Source organism: Prunus mume, linkage group LG5 (genome assembly GCF_029339155.1).
Source record: "Prunus mume cultivar Tortuosa linkage group LG5, ASM2933915v1, whole genome shotgun sequence".
In the NCBI taxonomy this organism is placed as follows: domain Eukaryota; kingdom Viridiplantae; phylum Streptophyta; class Magnoliopsida; order Rosales; family Rosaceae; genus Prunus; species Prunus mume.
In genome coordinates, this window is record NC_142702.1 from 4,887,441 (window position 1) to 4,898,901 (window position 11,461).

At 37.2% G+C, this 11,461-nt stretch overlaps 1 protein-coding gene across 7 annotated transcripts; it reads left to right on the plus strand.

Annotated features, from left to right (window-relative positions):
• Positions 1-219: 219 nt before the first annotated feature.
• On the plus strand, positions 220-9,198 carry LOC103343186 (integrator complex subunit). 7 transcript variants are annotated; one of them, XM_089053386.1, is made up of 14 exons: positions 220-786; positions 1,116-1,299; positions 1,424-1,822; positions 1,907-2,148; positions 2,699-3,028; positions 3,193-3,403; positions 3,642-3,734; positions 3,845-3,936; positions 6,536-6,653; positions 6,818-6,903; positions 7,499-7,550; positions 7,654-8,137; positions 8,282-8,550; positions 8,671-9,198. In XM_089053386.1, the coding sequence occupies exons 2-14, from the start codon at positions 1,291-1,293 to the stop codon at positions 8,713-8,715; spliced, it is 2,430 nt and encodes an 809-aa protein (XP_088909512.1). In that variant the 5' UTR covers positions 220-786; positions 1,116-1,290; the 3' UTR covers positions 8,716-9,198. The 7 variants fall into 7 exon arrangements, with proteins under 7 accessions (XP_088909512.1, XP_088909515.1, XP_088909514.1 ...); XM_089053389.1 differs by having other exon boundaries at positions 7,714-8,137; XM_089053388.1 differs by having other exon boundaries at positions 1,934-2,148.
• The last annotated feature ends 2,263 nt before the right edge of the window (positions 9,199-11,461 follow it).

Genomic DNA, 11,461 nt, shown 5'->3' on the forward strand with positions numbered 1-11,461 from the left:
GCCTTGACTCACATGTTTCAAACTCCCATACTTGTGTGTGAGAAATTTCCCTCCTTTATATTTTAGACTATCTATGTGTTTTTATTTATTTATAAAAAAACCCTACTCTTTTGCCCTGTTTATACTTTTGTTTTAATAATTAAAGCTAAAAGGAGAAAAAATATATATAATTAAAAAAAAAACATATATTAATTTTGAAAAAAACCTGATTGGCGCGCATGTGAGAGTGTCAAGAGGCTATTTTGCTCCAAGTCCAACCCTAATCTCCTCAAAACAAATCAACATCGTTAAGATTAAAACTTCCACTCTCTCCCCCTCATTAACTTGTTATTGGACAATTTAAATTCCAGCAGAAATCCAGGCTCCCTAAACCTAAAAATCTGATTCCTTTCCAATAGCACGAACATTCAGATTCCACCTCTATTCTGTTGTATTGCTTCTGCTTCCGCCATGAGAGCAGATTGACTAAAGCCCTCCCTGCCTTCAACAGCAAACCAGCATGGTTTCTGACCACCCAACCTGCCCCACCTTTTGATGTTGATGTTTCCCCAGACTCTTTTTTTTTGACAAGTGCCTGTTGGTTCATTGGGGCAAAACGTCGAACATTTGGGGGGGCAATGCTTGCCTAGACTTCCAGCAGTCCGGGGCTCAAGAAATTTGGCTCAGGCGGCGGTTTATTGCGTTGGGGGGTCACTTGACCACCTTGCTTGGCCGACTTGGCTGACTGCTTATTGCCGAAATATCCTAAGGACAGAGCAGAGCAGAATTGGGGGTTCTGATTCAAAAGTAATTTAACTTTGCCCTCATTCCTCCTTATTCTTTTGTTTCTTTTTCCTCTACTTTGCTTCAGCTATTGAATCATTAATACCCACTTCGATTTTTGATATCTTCAGGGTTAGCTTTGAATAAGATTATAGTATTAATTCCTGGTTATGTTGAAGCATTGATTGTTGTAGCATTATAGGGTTCACGCTTTGAATAAGATTATAGTATTAATTCCTGGTTATGTTGAAGCATTGATTGTTGTAGCATTATAGGGTTCACTGGGATTTCCTATTTACTACTTAGTTCATTGGTTGATGAACTTCATAATTTACCCTCATTGCTTTGTTTAGGTTATAGCTTGAGACTATTTCCCAAAAGGAGAAAAAAAAGGTTTTCAAGTGAATGTGAATGGAGGATCCTAGTTTAATATACAGCCTCAGCACCCAAGAGTTAAATCTCTTTTCTCTTCATGAATGATTAGAAGTTATTGTTGCAGGGGAAAGCTCCAGTGTTCGTGTGTTGCCAATGAAGTTTGTAAGTTTCTTTGTCAATATTTACATACATATGGATTATTCATATATAAATATTAAAAAAAAATTGTGGGGATTATTTTTTATACGTTATTTTTATGATTCTGTTTTTTGTTTTGTTTTTGCAGTCCTGCTTGAGCAAAGGTGGTGGTTACCATTTCCCACCATGTCACATACTCAACATATGTGGTTTTAGCATTTTATTGGATTGCCCATTAGACCTTTCAGCTCTTACAATCTTCTCCCCTATTCCTACTAGTTCAAAATCCAGTTCCTTCGATAAAGAGAATCCCAGTTGCCCAAACCGTAGTGATTCTTCAGATTTGGAGGAGCCTATGGTTCGGAAGAGACAAAAAGTCGAAAAGCCCCTGGATGCCGATGATTTAATTTATGCAGAGCCTTGGTACAAAACTGTCAAGAACTTGCACCTGTGGAATGTCTCTTTTATTGATGTGGTATTGATATCAAGTCCAATGGGTATGCTAGGATTACCATTTCTTACTCGAATGAAGGGTTTTTCTGCTAAGGTAAATACATTAAGGAATTAGTTGTTAATTAGTTGTTAACTTTGACTTCTGACGTTTCTGCCAAATTGAATCTGGTTTTAGTAGTTTTTTTTGGTGCTTAAAATGTGTCAGATATATGTGACTGAAGCAGCAGCAAGACTTGGACAGCTTATGATGGAGGATCTTGTTTCAATGCATCTGGAAATCAGGCAGTTTTTTGGACCTGATGAGTTGTCTTTTCCCCAGTGGATGAAGTGGGAAGACCTTACACTTCTTCCGTCTTCATTGAAAAATGTAGCTTTAGGCAAAGATGGGGGAGAACTGGGTGGTTGGCTTTCCTTGTACAGGTAAATTAATATTCCACCCAAATAGTTAATGCTGTTTGTTTCATGATTAGATTTTCTTGACCAAAAAAAAAAATTTCTTGACCAAAAAAAAAGATTTTCTTGGTGGAATATGCCAACTGCCAGAAAGTTGTATCTAATTAAAGAGTCTTGTTATGCATGCTGTTGCACTTGGACATGTTTCCTCTACATAGATAACCTCTTTATAAATTTGTGATCTGGAATTGCTGTCATCATCAGCTTCTCCATTGGCAGGTGATGGAGAAGAAGCTAAATTTCTTTGACATTTTCCTAACTTTGAATCTATGAAATTTCCTTAGGGTGTAGATCAAGGAAATGTTCTCTTGTCAGACAGTCTGACATGTTATGTTACTAGACTTCAGTCTGAGCTATTTTTCAGGTGGTTAGTTGGATGTGGTTCAAATTGACATATGTGGATGTAACACTGTCTGACTAATATACTTGGTTGTTTTTTAACCCCTCATATTGTCTGAAATATCTATATAGCAAGTCTCTATATGAGAATGTAATAGAGATTGCATCTACTTCTCAGTGCAGCTGATGTGAAGGATTGCATGCAGAAGGTTCTGAGACTTAAATATGCAGAGGAAATCTGCTACAACAGCACATTGATCATAAAGGCATTCAGTTCGGGTTTAGAAATAGGCTCTTGTAATTGGACAATAAATGGTCCCAAGGGAGGCGTTGGCTTTATTTCAAGTTCCATCTTTGATTCTGCTCATGCAATGAATTTTGATTACAATGCTCTTCGAGGGAATGATATAATAATATATTCAGACTTCTCATTCTCGGATGGTACGGAAGATGTTGAGAGTGGTTATGATAACTCCATTCCAACAACTTGCAATCGGTCATCTCTCAGGTATTACGCCTACATAGCATTTGCCATCTTTATTTATTTATTTATGAGGTTTGATAAATTTTCCAGATTTGTTCTTTATTGGTATAAAGGTTTTAACTTTTCTAAGTCAATATCCTCAAAATGTGAAAATCAAAGCTTTAAACTATTGGAATTGATGCGTGCAGAAATTATGAAAATGATAGTCAAGAGTTGGCCAAGTCCTTACTTAATGTTGATGAGGGTTTGGAGGAAAGGGACAAGCTAGCTTTTATATGCTCCTGTGTCATTGATTCCGTAAAAGCTGGAGGTTCAGTCCTTATTCCCATTAGTCGACTTGGAATTGTTCTGCTGCTGTTAGAACAGATATCAACTTCACTAGATGTTTCAACTTTGAAGGTATCTATAAATTTTTGTTGTCTTTTGCTTACTTGCTTCAGTGTTTCAAGTCCCACCAGAAGCATCGAAATTAACTGATTGTATTTCTCTAGAAGATGATGCTTAACAGGAGTTCTATAAAATTTTAGAGGTTATTAGTTACATGCTGAGACATAATAGTCTTCAATACAGAAATGTGGCAAAGTGTTACTTTTATGGCATATAATGGAGCATATGTGGAATTCTCGTCTTGTTTCAGGTTCCTATGTATATTATTTCTTCTCTAGCTGAAGAATTCTTGGCCTTCTCCAACATCATACCTGAATGGCTATGCAAACAGCGGCAAGAAAAGGTAAAAATGTTGAGCTTATTATTCATCACATTGTGCTTGGAGATTTCATTTAATTGTTAGAATTGCCAACTTAAGACATTGCAGTCACTCTTTTTTAATTGGTCTTGCAGCTTTTTTCTGGTGAGCCATTGTTTGCACATGCCAAGCTTGTAAATGAGAAGAAGCTTCATGTGTTTCCAGCAGTTCATTCACCTAAATTATTGTGAGTTCCACATCTGTCCTTATTTTAGAATATTTCTTCATGGTCACTGTTGTGGAGTCAATATTCAGAACTTATATGTTAGGGGGTTACAGGAGTTACCATAGTTAAGGGTCTTTAATGACAATACATTAGTGTTTTAGCTGTTATGTTGTTATTAGCCTTTATTAGGATATAATGGGTTTTCCGTTTCATTGTAACCACTAGGAAGATATCTTAATAGTTTGTTTATAAATATTGGTTTTAATATCTCAAATATTATAATTGAATGTACAGTTTCTACATGGTATCAGAGCTAATGGCTAACGCCGATTAGCGATCCTCCAATTGCCAACATTGAGAGTCGTTGGCGCTCCTCATTCCTCACCCTTAAGGGTGTTTGTTTATGTATAGTGCTTTTTCATCTCCTCTTCTCAACGATGAATATGTTTTTTTCCTTTCCACCTTAGCTGTAGCCGCACCTTTCTTTTACCATTGCAACCTTTTCTTCTGTTAGCCCATTATTTTTGTGTCTCCATCGCGCCGTCTTCATTGTGGATTGTCTCCTCACTGGCCTTTATCTCTCTCATGTTGTGCTATCCTGCCATTGTTGTTCTCTTGCACAGCCGCTGCCTATCCTTCTTGAGCTTTTTGTTCTCATAAGCTCCCCTTTTTTGTCCACGTCTTTGTCTCATAAGCTTTTTGAACTTTTCCTTACCCTCTTGGTTTCTCTCTTTCTCTTGAAATCTCTGTCCCCTTCTTTGTCTCCCTCGCGCCGTCTCTCTCGCCGAGCTGTCTCTCTTCCCTCCGCGAGCCTTGTCAATGCTCGCCGAGCCTTATCCTAGTATGCAATTGTGGTTTCTCTCTCTCATGTATTTCTGATGGTTTCTCTCTCTCATGTATTTCTGATGGTTTTTCTATTGTGGTTTCCATACTTTCTCCTTGTTTGTTGATGCTGCCTGTCATCGCTCACCGAGCCATCTCTCTTTCCTCCGTGAGCCTCGTCAACGCTCGCCGAGCCTTCTCTGTCGTGCTACACTGCCGGTGTTCCCTTTGCACAGCCCTTGTTTCTTCCTCTGTGTTGCCGACTTGGTATCGGCCACTCAAGCCTTATCACTGTGTTGCTGCCTTGGTATCGGCCTTTCACGCTCTATCTATGCTCAACCTGTGTTTCTCCTCCCCTCTTATGCCCAATCTCTTTCTTTGATTTTACTTTTGGTCTCTGTCTTCTTCAATGCTCTCTTGCGTTGCCTTTCTTCTTCTCTGTTACAAGGGTACTGTCTTCTTTTCTTTATAATTCTTTTATGTTATTGGGGTATTCTCTTCTCTTCTTTTCAATTGTGTTGTCTCTCTCCTTGTCATGGGTTGTCTCTGGCCTCTTGAATTTCCTTTCCTTTTCATGGGTTGTCTCTTGCATCTTGTTCTCTCTTCCTCTCTTGACTACTTTCTCCTTTTGATGAGTGTTACCTTTTCTCCTCTCTTTCTTTCTCTCCATTTTCCATCTTTATTTTGAAAGGATTTTAACTTTGTTTTTTACCCACACTCTCTTTTCCTCTCTGTCTCACTTGGTTTCGTCCTTTATTTCTTATTATTGTTTTTTGGGTCAATCATCCCTCTTTATTTTAATCTATATGGGCCTCTATCTTCTTGTGATAATCTTTTCTTTATTACTTCTTTGTTCCCCATGGTTTTCTTCCCCATACCTTATTGTTTCTATGATGCTTTGAAATTCAAACTTGCCTATGCTCTCATTTTCTGTCCCAAGTTGGTTTCACCTCCTATCCTCTACTGTTGTGCTGCATCCTCTCTTAACCCCTTTATTCCCTTCAAATATTCCTTCTTTTCTCTCTGCATGCATCCCTTTCTGCTTTCCATGTGATGAATTTTCTTTTGTTTCCATTCCTCATCTTTATTATATTCCTTCTTTTCAAGTCTTATTTCCTAACTTGTCACCTCTCCGGCGTCAAGTTTGCAGGGGCGTGTTAGGGGGTTACGGGAGTGACCATAGTTAAGGGTCTTCAATGACAATACATTAGTGTTTTAGCTGTTATGTTGTTATTAGCCTTTATTAGGATATAATGGGTTTTCCGTTTCATTGTAACAACTAGGAGATATCTTAATAGTTTGTGTATAAATATTGGTTGTAATATCTCAAATATTATAATTGAATATACAGTTTCTACATTATATACCTTAGCCTAAATGAGATTTGCATAGATTAATGGCTTTTGATTTGGCTGATTTTATCAAGTTTTGTGTCTATTAGCCAACTATCACTTCAATCTCACCTCTTTTGTGGACAAAGTTTAGGATGAAACTCAGTTATTTTTTTCGTTTTCATTAATAACCAAAAAATGGAAAGTTGGGGACCTTGATTATATTATTATCTTTTCCTTTCTTCATTCCTAAGCCAAACATGTTGAAACTATCTGCTTCATATAGCCCAAATGTTGTTGCTCACCTATTATGAGATTTGTCATGATTAAAGGTGGAAGGGGAAACGACAGGAAGCAGTGTATTTCCTGTCCTTCTGGGGATATTAATCAGAAATCAATGTATGCCAAAAGAAAAGTAAGAATACTTGTGAGTTGTGATAAAGATGCACAATTGACATTTGTGATAGAATGAATTGGCAGGAACCATGCATTGTTTTCTCTCCTCACTGGAGTCTACGGCTCGGTCCTGCTGTTCATTTGCTCCAGCGTTGGTCTGGGGATCAAAACTCTCTACTCATTCTTGAGGTGCTACTATGTACTTTCACTGGCTGTTGAACTTCACATGTGTACACAAATAGTTCAAGGAAGTTCTCAGAAAAAAAATAATAAATAAAAGTTTAAGAAAGCATCTTTACCTTGTGTCTGGATGGAAACTATATATGCTTAAATTGTTACTGCTTGATTTGCAGAGTGGACCGGATGTTGATCTGGCTCTCTTGCCTTTCAAGCCTATGGAAATGAAGGTTCTTGAATGCTCATTTCTCTCTGGCATAAGGTAGGGTTTGTCTTCTTTTCTTGAAACTGACACAACATTTTGATTTATTCATATTATTGTAATGTGGCAATCTTAACAACAACCAAATACCATAATAAGCACCAACCCATGTGGATTACACTCCACAGAACGTTTGCTGGGATCGAAATAAATAGAGTTCCACTCTGCTGGGCGTATAGAGTTCTCTGACATGCTATGCTAATATCGTAAATGTATCGGCAGCCTTTGGGCTCCAAATGTGAGTAACGTGTGAAGTTGTGGCACTGACAGCTGTTTGCATGTTTGAAAATGAGTATTATTTTTCCAGTCGGAAGGCATATCAGTTATATTGTTTTGTTTTCATTTTAGAAGGGCTTTTGTTTACAAGTTATCTGCTTTGTAACTACTAACTTGTCTTGACACTTAGCAGGCAACTTTCTACCCAAAAAAGAACACAAATTTCAACCAAAAAACAAGATTTAGCATGTAATTTTCTACTTAGGTTCTTAATATGTTAACTCCCCTTATCACTCTGTTGAACAACTCCTTCTTTGAAATGTTAAGCAACTTCTGAATTCATCTTAACTTCTTCTATCGGGATATTTGCTTTTTGTAGGTTGCAGAATGTTGAACCGTTGCTGAAGATATTGCAACCAAAAGTTGCTCTGGTAGTTCCATTTTGTTCTCTTTGTATAATCAAATTTTTTTTTCCTTGTTTATATTAGATTTCATCTCTTTAATAAGTCCCCTGTTATTTTCTGCTCAAAATAGCTACCTAAAGATTTGAAGCAGATTAGCTCTTTGAAATCAAATTCATGCTCGACCTTTCAGTACTGCGTTAATGAAACGTTACATATACCAAGCTTGAAGAACAATTCAGAACTAGAGATTGCAACAGACTTAGCTTCCCAGTTTAATTGGAGGAACTTGAAACAAGAAAATATTAATATGACGAGGTTAAAGGGAGAGCTCTGCGTAGATCATGGCAGACAACGGTTGTCCACTGGCAATCAAGAGTCCCCAGAGAGTAGACCGCTGGTACACTGGGGTTCACCTGATTTGGAGAAGCTTTTGGTTGTGTTATCAAACAGGGGCATCAAGGCAACGCTTGGGGATGCATTTGGTTTTGAATCAGAAAGTGCTTCTCTAGTACATGTCCATGATCCCAACCAAGCTCTTATAGAAGTCAGAACAACAAGCACTGTTATTAGTACTGCTGATGAAAGTTTGGCTTCCATTATTTTTGAAGCTATAGGTAGTGTTCTAGATGGTGTTTAGATGAAGAGAATTTCACTTGTTTCATGCAATTCTTATCGGCCATGTTTGGTGACTAGGATTGGACTGGCTACATGCGTAGTTTACTGTATGTACTATGAGATATTGCTACTTTTCTTTGCAGAGGCAACAGTGAAGGCGGCCAGAAGGATTTCTACCTTACTACCTCTCTTTCCTTTAGCAACTGGACAAAGGATTAGCTTCCATATGTCTTTCCTTTTTTCCAAAAATGTTTCTAATGCTTCCCGACAACAATTGGTCCAATTTTTGCAAATACAACATAAAGTTACTCTGGAAAGGCATCTTGGAATAAATAATATCCTGAAGTGGAAGGACTCCTTTAATACCTCTGGATTTCCTGGACTGCTGAGAGGAAATACTCTTCTTGGAAAGGTAACTTACTGCAGCTCCTATTGCAAATAGGGCCCCTATTTCCATCCTTTCCCCAGATTTCCTCTAATATTGCTGGTAATTTGTCTTAATAATTTGTCTCGGTAATTTTTCTGGAGAAAGGATGAACATAGGGCCCCTCCTATTGCTTGGAAGGAAATCTGTTAACCTTGCAGCTCTTGCAAAATTGGGTTGGAATGTTCTTAATTGCCTCAAAAATGGTGAGTTCAACTTGTATGAAAAATTTATTAGTTTCATCACTCCTTTTTTGCTGCTCCTGGAAAGCAATTTCGGAGGCTAGAGATCTACTTTGTAATGGTAATGAACCGTTGGTAATGGTGAGCTTATCTTTTCCTGGACTCGTATTTGAGTCCTTTTTCCTCTATTCCATCTCCTTGATGTCTCTCAGCAGAGTAATATTGATTGGGACCTGAAGGTTTGTAATTTATTCAATATGGTCGTTGGAATGGGGAAGATCTTAGAAAAGCTGTGCTTTATCTTTTGGTCAAAAGAATATTGACTATTCAATTTCTGTCTAAGCAATTCCAGCAATATTTCGTTGTTGTGTTGTAAGTTGGATTGCTTAGACAGATATTCGATTCAACTTGCTGGAATGAAAGCTGAATGTCCCTGTGAAAGCTCAATTTGATATTCGACTCAAGCCTTGTGAGTTAATATTAAGTATAAACCAAGTAACACCATCAGTTGTGAATTTACATACTTCAATCATGAAGACAAGACTTGGTCTTGTCGGGACATTTTGGAAAAAGCCAAAGGAGAGAGAAATATTTTGAAAAAAAAGCCAAAATGGACAAAAATGCCCTTATTTATTTTTGGATTTCTTAAGAAATCTTTTATATTTGCATGTCTTTTGTTTGAAAGTTGAGGAGTTTTTCTATCTTTTTTGGATAAGTTTTGGTTTTTTCCAAAAGTGAAAGTCTTTTTGTGACTAAAACTTAAATTTACTTTCTTATTTCCATACCTCTAATACAGTCTCACTGGAAAGTAGCATGGGTTGAATTGTTTGGTGCAGATGAGTTTCTAAGATCTACAAAATATAAACTTTAAATCACATAAAAACATAAACTAGTAACTGACTCAATTGATTCATAAAATTGCATTTCTTGAATGGTTGACTCATACTCTTAAGTATATCTTTTGCAATAAGTGACAACTCTAGATATTTAACTCCATGCAATTTCCACTACTTCAAAATATCAAAGTTTGGAACCATTTTTTCAAAGAGATTGGTTCGGCATCACTTGATTGAGATTATTTTACCTAATTTTCCACCAATTGCATTCTTAGTGGTACTAGTATTAATAGCTTCACTAGTAGAGCACTAGATTCATGAGTGGGTGGTGGTTGTGGGATATCGTACTCTTCATAGAGTTTCATTATAAAACTTTCACATCATTCTTCTTTTTACTAGCATCTTTCAATCTTTCATACCAACTCTTCAAGACAAAATCTAAGTTGTCCAACTTGAATCAAGGATCAAGCACAAGTGCTACTAACAAAAGTTGGTTCACTTTATCCATGTTATCCCAATACTTCTCAAATTTTTTCTTCATGCTTTATGTCATATCATTCAATACCCTGGCTTGGAAGTATGGGTTTCAATTTCCATCATATAATCTCTCATGACCAAATCCTCAATTTCACCTTTCATTGCAATCAAGTCATGAAAGGTGTGTTGGAAGCCGAATGTAAAGAAAGACTCATCTTCAATGTGGCTCATAAAACACCTTTAGAAAGTTGACAAAAATAAGAGCATTGCTCCAATCTTCATCATTTTGTTAGACCTAGCAAACAAGTCATATTTGCCATGTTCGTGTCAACATGCTTTTTTTAATTAGTTGACGTGAAATAACCCTTTAAATCAATGGGTGGAAAATAACCGACAGAAACACAACTCGTTACAATTCGAGAATGACACGACACGAAAAAAAAACACACTCACACACACAAGCGCATGCAACCACACCCCCCAACCTCTCTCCCTCCCTCCCTCCCCACCCACCCACATGGGCGGCGCTATGCCCAATTTCCAGTTTTCAACTTTGTTATGGTAGGACATTCTTTGTGCTCCCAATGTTTGTGGGGGCTAGGTAAGCGCTGATGGTGAGAAGAAGATGAGTGTTGGATTTTGGGGATGGAGCTGGATGGTTTCATTTTTAACATATTTTATTTTAAGTTTTTCATTGATTAAGTTGTATTAAAATTATAAAAATACCCCTCTTAATGAATACCAGCTAACGTTAGTTTAACCAATGGCTATCGAGTCCACCTGTTTTCAATATGACCCATTAAGCCCGATCCGAGTAATATTTTGTGCAAATTTGTTTTGTGTCCGGGTTTATTCTACTAAATTAAAGAAAGAGACGTATCACGTAATGTATAAATAACACATTGTTTTTTTAACTAAAAACTGAACAGTTGTAAATGGTTTCTTGGCTTAATTTTACCTGCCTTACTCTTTTCTCCTTCATCTCTTAACAAATTTCTTATATTAAATATAGAACCACTGCCCAGCTTCTGGCAAACTAAGCTTCAAGTTGAATAGTTAGTTACTTTGTTGATCAAGTTTCTTATATAACGGGAATACTTCACTTGTTCCCTTTAGACAAAGTAGGATGAACCATACAGACAAATATTAGAATAAGCTGGACCAACCAGCTAGCTAGTTTCGACTGCAAAGTTTGATTCTTTTTGGTGCATAGTCGTATAGTCATACAGTGCTTTGCTACAAACAGGTACAAGGAAACTAATACCTGCTCGAGTGACATGGTGAACCATACAAAATAGGGTCAGGATCCGGAAACCCCATCAAAGAAGTTTCATAATCGACAAGTAATTGATCCATGGAGGCAGCTGCTGGGTTCTAAGTGCCAATTGGTGCAAAGAGTTCATT